The 7,379-nt window shown below is 45.4% G+C and overlaps 1 protein-coding gene across 1 annotated transcript in view; it reads right to left on the bottom strand.

Annotated features, from left to right (window-relative positions):
• Positions 1–2,798: 2,798 nt before the first annotated feature.
• The window catches only part of LOC104124993 (ER degradation-enhancing alpha-mannosidase-like protein 2), a 10,215-nt gene continuing 5,634 nt past the window's right edge, over positions 2,799–7,379 (bottom strand). Inside the window, exons 7-9 of the mRNA XM_009637386.2 lie at positions 7,155–7,299; positions 5,317–5,438; positions 2,799–4,483 (exon numbers count right to left, since the gene is read on the bottom strand). Of these exons, the coding sequence (XP_009635681.1) occupies positions 4,001–4,483; positions 5,317–5,438; positions 7,155–7,299 (750 nt within the window). The 3' untranslated portion in view covers positions 2,799–4,000. The remainder of the gene's footprint in view (positions 4,484–5,316; positions 5,439–7,154; positions 7,300–7,379) is intronic.

The following is a 7,379-nucleotide window of genomic DNA, read 5'->3' as shown; positions in this document are numbered from 1 at the left end:
AATACCCACCCCTGCTCTCCCGCCGCCACCCTCCTGCCGCCAGCCGGCGCGGGGCAGGGGGACAGCCAGGCAGAGCTGAAATCCCCCGCGCAGCGCCCGAGGAGCTGTGCATCCGGCGGCAGGAACCACAGACCAGGCACCCCCGGCCAGGCCCGTGCAACAGAGCTGGGAGGGAGAAAGCTGGGTCCGAGCCGGGTGCTGTGCAAACCAAAGCAAAACCCTGTAAGTGCCTCCAGTCGTCCCCCGCCCGGCGGAACTGCCCAGCCCCGGTTCTTGGCGAGATGGCAAGGAATGCAGCGTACCATACAGGTGCTCAAAACCATGACTGCTTTCGATGCAGACCTTAGTTTATATTCCATTTTAGCTTCCCTTTGTTGTACAAGGAACAATAGGAAGCAGTAAGACACACTAGGGATTAACATACTCAACAGCACTGCCTAACCAGTGATGGCATCCAGGTGATGTATTTGAAAGTTTTAGAGCATCACATCTTACATCCCTTCTCCCCAAATGTCCCCCCCCCCCCGCTTTCTTTTCAGTATGTTTTTTGCCATTTCCCAGCAATTCATACACTTTTTCCTCTATCTTCTGTTAGCTCCATTAAAATAGTCTTTCACAAGATGTTTGTCTGACCTTCCATCAGTCCACAGCCTCTCCAAATCCAAACAATTACTTCTGAAACACCTGAGAAAATCTGGCCTTAAGTTTTGGGCTTTGCAGGCTGCTTGGAGCAGATAAAAAAACCCTGAACAACTTACAAGGGTGGTATCAACAGCAAACGCTAGATTTGGTTTCTGTGCTCTTTCACAACTCCACCAAAATCCACAGTTCCCTTCCAGCCTCTGACAGATGCCAGGAGTATGCCCTGTAGGTGGGACCTTTGAGTGCTAACCTGCTTCATTTGGAAGCCATCCAAAATTACCAATACCCATCTGTGTTTCACACACATCTCACTTTGGATTCCCAACCAAACTCCTTTTACGTTCTGTTAGTGTGACCAAGCACTCAACATATTGCTTGATTGGAGCTCTCCCTCCAGCTGGGATATGCCAAAATAGACCTGCCATCTCTTCCCACATATGTCCTTCACTGTGAGGCCCCTGGCAGGGGAGGCAGCAGGAGACCACAAGTTTCAGCCTTATGTTTTTTTCCCCAGCTGACTTGTGATAGTAATTTTGAATCCATCAAGTTCTCTCTAACAGCAGAACCTCTTACGTTGTACATACAGGGAATGGAATCTGATCTCCAGAGGGACGGACAGCCAGCCACCACCGATTTCATCCCGCTGTCCCTTGGAGAGAGCTTCCCAAACATCTTTCCTTCATCACATTGCCTATAAAATAGCACAAATTCCGGACGTGTCACTAAGGCTCAAAGTGTGCTTCTGCCCTCCAGCAGCTAGGCCAAGTCATGGAGTCTTCCATTTAAAGAAAAGGCTTACTAAGGACCCTAAGAAATCACACAGCAGTTCTTCTTGTTAAAAGAAAGTCTTAGTAAGATGGTAGTCGCTCTCAAATACTGGAACAACCCAAAAGTTAGGCTGTCTTGTGTTATTCTGACTCATCCATCCCATAGCACTAACCAAGATCCACCTAATTACAGTAGAACAGTAGCTGTGGACAGATGAGTTCTTTCAGCTCCAGCTGTGCTGAGGAAAGATCATAGAATCATTTAGGTTGGAAAAGACCTTTAAGCTCACCCAGCACAACCGTTCCCCTAACCCTGCCATCCCACCACTAAACCCTGGCCCTAAGCACCTCGTCTGCCCGGCTTTTAAATCCCGCCAGGGATGGGGACTCACCCCCTGCCCTGGGCAGCCCCTTCCAGTGCTTGACAGCCCTTTCGGGGAAGAAATTTTTCCTAATGTCCAATCTAAATCTGCCCTGGCACAACTTGAGGCAGTTTCCCCTCATCCCATTGCTCATTCTCTGGGAGAAGAGACCAACACCCACCCCACTACACCCTCCTAAGGCTACTACCCCTTGGTTCTGCTCCTGTACCCTCCTAGATGAGGGCACCAAAATGCTGTGGTTAGCAGAGATCTGCTGCGTTGGCAAGCTGCAGCCTCTCCCTCAAGGCTTTCCTTTTCCTCTACTTCATGGCTGGGGCAATGCTGAGAGAGAATCAGGACTGAGCACCAAGTGAAGCCACTGGAGAAGGCATTTTGTTGTTCTACAGATTAGATGATGAACAGCGCGAGAGATATGAACAGCTGGAAAAGAACCTTACAACAAGGTTACAACAAGGAGCTGCTAACGAGAGCTCCATCTTTGTCTAACAGTGCCTCAATTTTAGGGTGCCCTTCCCTCAGCACCTCCCATGCAACAGTTGCATCAATGCAGTATTTCTAGAACAGCAACTGTCCCACCCGCTAAAAGGAAAGAACTACAGAGCTAGAAGGGCCCCTAGAAGTTACCACCCCTTCCGATACATCTGTCTGTCCCAAGTTGCAAGTGCCTCTTACTGTAGTTTACTCACAACTGCAACAGGATTTCCATCCTGAAGGGTAAGAGTACAGATTTCATGTAACTGTACCACACCAATACAGATCAGAACAAAAGCAGTAGTTTCTCAAAGCAACCCCGCATCAACAAAGACGGGGCACTGACCCAGTTGTACTGGTCACGTGGATTTACTTATCCTATGTATCTCTAACCCACTCAAATGCCCCAATGGTGTTGGACTAGATGATCTCCGGAGGTCCCTTCCAACCCTTGCCATTCTGTGATCCTGTGACTATAGCTTGTTTGTGCTTGCTCCAGACTCAACTTCCAGCAGGCTTGAAGGAAAAAGAAAATTTTTCTACCCCTCACCCCCATTTTCTTTAAAAAACTCTTTGTAGAACGCTACTGATTTCTCTTTCTGATCATTGCATGCTCCTATCAAAAAGACACTAATAACACATTAAAAGGTTTGGATTTGTAAAGTCAGCTGAACGTCAAGAGGTTTCATGCCTTTCACCTGTTAAGAAAAAGAAATGCAGCCTGGTTTCCACCAGAGGAAGGCTCAGGAGCTCTCCCACCGGCTGCTGCAGGGAGCGGCTTGTGAACATCTCTTCAGCTGTCTGCTGCACCAAAGCAGAGTTGCATTTCAGTCTGAACCAAGTCCCCTTCCATCCCGCCCTTACGCACACTACACATGCAGCTCAGCTGGTCCTCCCTGAAGCCAGCTTCACTGACTGACTGAGGTGGCTGATGCGGACTTATGCAAGTGAGGCCCCAAAGGGAAGTTTAAAAGAGGAAGGAAATGGGGAAATTTCATAGGAAAAGCATGTTAGATGCTGTAAGAAGGAAGCAAGCTCCATTGCAGGGTAAATCAAACCTTCACTAGTCCACACTCCACCTCAGTTTGACATTACCTGGACGCTTACTAAACCGGTTTCAGCCCACACTGGCTCCACATACAGAGGAACCAAGCAATTTTCTGTGTTGCAGCTGCTCTCCTCACCCCATGCCATCCTTCATGCTTGACAGACACACTAGACCTACAAACCCGAGCCTCCGCCACAAAATCAAACAGTTTTCCCAACCGATCATCAATCTGTCCGGCTAAGCGCACATTCGTAAAGAGGCCAAAGATAAAAGAGGAGAGAAGACTTGTAGCCTCAGAAGTGAAGCGTGAAGCGATCCATGCTTTTCTCCTTATGACAGGGAACCGCTCAGGCTCATTTTCAGAGCAAAGCAAGCTGTGGACTCTGCATAAGCCTGTAAAACTTTGGAATAAACTCACAAGGTACCTCTAACCTGTATACTCTTCTTTCTCTTTCTGAACACCTACCTGCTACTCAGGCAACCCATCAGTTTGGGATTGGCAACTCTGCAGCATTAACAGCCGATACCTGAATTGTATTTTATGAACCAGCAGTAGCAGAATTTAATGGGAAGCTGTTTCGCTTCATAATACAATTCACATTGCGAGGTATGACTTTTTCCGTTATGAAACTATAAAAATATATTCCCAGAGTCTGAATCAATAATTTAAACTGATAATGAAAATAGAATCAGGTGTTATCCAGGAAGACCTGTCCCAGTACCGCAAGTTTAGAGTTAAAGGACTGACTGGGGCAGCTCAGGAGGGAGTGTGAGCTCTTCTTGGAGTTTCTCCTCTCTCCACCTTTTCCTGAAGAGGCATCTTTTGCACTTTCCTCTTCACCATGGTCAGAAGCTCTTTTTAAAGTGAATTTTTTGTTCTTCTTCAGTGAGTAAAATTCCCGCAGCAAGTCTTCCACTTCCCACTGCTCTTCCTTACGCTTCCTACAGCAGTGCAGCGCAGCAGGGTCTATAGGGTGAGCTTCAGTGTTGAAGACATATCCTCCGGCGTTCAAGACACATTCCCCATATGGCGTAATCACCACATCAAAGACCGAACCATCATTGTGAATGAAGTTGTCTGGGTCAAACAGCAGGTACAAGTATTTTACTGTTTCAGCCAAAAAGAAGGATTCCATGCGATTATCCAGTCTGTGATCTCTCAAGTCTTTGATCTACAAGAGAAGAAATACAGGGGGTTACAGATATATGGAATTCAGTAAGTTACAAACTTAGGGGGGAAAAGTAAAACCAGCTTGCAGTTAATTTCATTTAAACACCACAGTTTGGCCCCAATTCACCCTGTATTTTAAATAGTTGTACGCAAATACATCAACGAAGTTTCAGATGTTTTGAATTAGCATAGTCTAGTGATACAGAACAGTAAACTAACAATCAGGAGAAATAAACTTCCTAACTGGGTAAGGAGAACGGTGAGTACGCTTCCCATCATTTCCCCCACTAAAAAACCCCAATCATAAGGCTTTTACCTACTTCCCAAAGCACAAGGCCTAATTCCCAGTATTAATAAGGAGTCTTTTGTAAAACAGAGCTTGATAGTATGTTTGAAATCTTCCATTAAATGATTTTAGAGAAATCACTCACTGCAGTTCTCCTGTGTTTGATGAGATCTTCAAGGCATAGTGGAAAAGCAGAATCACACAACTGGTGTACGAGCCAGCCTGCATATGAGCCTTCTTGCTCAGCTGGAACACCTAATAGCTACCAAGATGCAGGGGGGAGGAGAAGCTTCTGATGCTTTCCCATGTTTTGGGCTCTGGTGCAACAGCCAATGACAGAATTTGGCCCACTGTTCAGGCTGTGAGGGTAGTTACCACCACAAACATGACCAGAGTTACGAGACCAGCTTCACAGAGAAATACCAAGGGTTTCTTTGAAAAGGAAGTCATGTTTCAACCCAAGCTTGACTCAATGGCAAAACACCATTCATGAGAACAAGCTGTTTTAGCAGCCATTTAGCCAACTTAGCAGTTGATTTAGCACTTACAGTTGCAAATCCACAGTCCACCCTGCTGATTTTCTCTATTGACTCCACTGCGTCTCTTCCCAGTTCTAAGAGAGTGGGATCTCTTGTAGCACGGTACAGATACATTGCACTCTCAATCAGCTCTGCAAAAAAACCCCAAACATTTGCAAGTGTAAAGATTACCAAACCATGCACCCAGGGAAGACAATATATTCCTTGAATAAATTTAACAATACTACTTTAAGATGATCAGGTAAACAGCCTAGCTTGCCTCATCTTTCCTCTGGCTCAGAGCAGAGAAACTTGCTTTTACTGAGGATGGGCTACAAAGAAATTCACTCTAATCAGATTGCTCAGGTACCAGTGAATAACACTCCCTTCCCACATTCAGAGAGTGGGAGGGGAGCAAGAGAGAAAAGGATTAGAACTCAGTTGTCAAAGAAAAGAAAAGATGCTTCTAGAAGGGATTACAGACAAGAAATTCAATCCTCAAAATGCATTTTTTAAACAATACTGTGAGCCTCTGAAACAGGGGTATCTAAACCACCATGAAAACAGGCACTATGGAAATACTCTATATAGACAACATACACACTGTGCAGGGTTTACTTACTAAGAAACGGGTCTTTCAGGATGCTGTAATGCATTTGAAAGTTAATGCTGATGAGTATTTTTGGTAGAAGTGTCCAGTGTGGATGTCACCTGAACACTCAGGCCAAAAGGAAATTAATTATCCTCATTTACAAACTTTTACTGACTGTCATGGTTTAACCCCAGCCAGCAACTAAGCCCCACCCAGCCACTCACTCACTCCCCTGCCCCAAGTGGGATGGGGAGAGAATCAGATGGGCAAAAGTGAGAACACTTATGGGTTGAGATAAGAACAGTTTAATAATAAAAATAAAATAATAAGGTATAACAAAAATAACAAAAAGAGAGAGAAATAAACCCCAAGAAAGACAAGCAATACAAGTGAAAAACAATTGCTCACCACCCAATGCCCAGCCAGCTTTCCCCCCCATTTATATACTGGGCATGACATCATATGGTCTGGAATAGCCCTGTGGCCAGTTGGGGTCAGCTGTCCTGGCGGTGCCCCCTCCCAGCTTCTTGTGCCCCTGGCAGAGCAGGGGAAGCTGAAAAAGACCTTGACTGGTGTCAGCCCAGCTCAGCAACAACTGAACCATCAGGGTGTTACCAACATTCTTCTCATACTAAATCTAAAACCCAGCACTATGCCAGCTACCAGGAAGAAAGTTAACTCTATCCCAGCTGAAACCAGGACACTGACCTAATAATCAGGTGTGAACTCATATTTTTTTCAGAGTTATAAAAAGAAACCAAAAACCAAACCAGAACAAAATACAGATAATTTCATTGCAGTATCACAGACAACACATAATCCCTCTTGTACATTCAGCTTTACTAGTGCAACTAGAATTAGTTTCAGGAACCCAGCAGAACTAGAGTGATCTATTAATACTCACTTTCACTTCCTAAATTTAAAGGACACAGGCAGGCATATCAACATTTCACATGGCTTTAAAACATCCCACGTCAGACAGTGTGTCCTTGATTTTGGCTGTCAAATCCTACATTGTGAACCCAATTCATTAACGGGTCCCCTTAATATAGTAACACTGTGGTTTGCTTCCTTTAAAAGGTAGCTCTGCTTTTGTGAAAGGCAGAAAGCAAAATGTGTAGCTTTGAGTATGGAAATTGCTGGTAAAACACATGCAGGAACCAAGTCAAGACAAAACTGGGGAGGAGCTTTTGGAAGGCAGGTGTTGCTAACATTTGATCTTACCACCAGAGTAAAAGCAGGAGTCCATGTTCCTTTTTATTTCACCTCTGCTTACCAGGCCGGAGTGGATATCCTTCTCTCTTGTCCACCGTATAGCCCTGGGGAATGTTGTAGAACTCAGGCAGCCCACCAAACTGCTTCCAGACAGTGTAATAGTTGAGGAAGGTTCGCATGGCATTATCTACATCCCCAATTAGGCTCTGAGAGAGAGGAAACAATTAGCAGAGCAACACCTGGGTGAAGCAGAAACAGCACAGGAATCGATGCAGTAACACTCCTA

The sequence above is a fragment of the Egretta garzetta genome, unplaced genomic scaffold (assembly GCF_000687185.1).
Source record: "Egretta garzetta isolate BGI_Z169 unplaced genomic scaffold, ASM68718v1 scaffold24, whole genome shotgun sequence".
Classification (NCBI taxonomy): Eukaryota; Metazoa; Chordata; class Aves; order Pelecaniformes; family Ardeidae; genus Egretta; species Egretta garzetta.
Note: the sequence above shows the minus strand (reverse complement) of the source record. Positions and strands in the feature narration are given on the sequence as shown.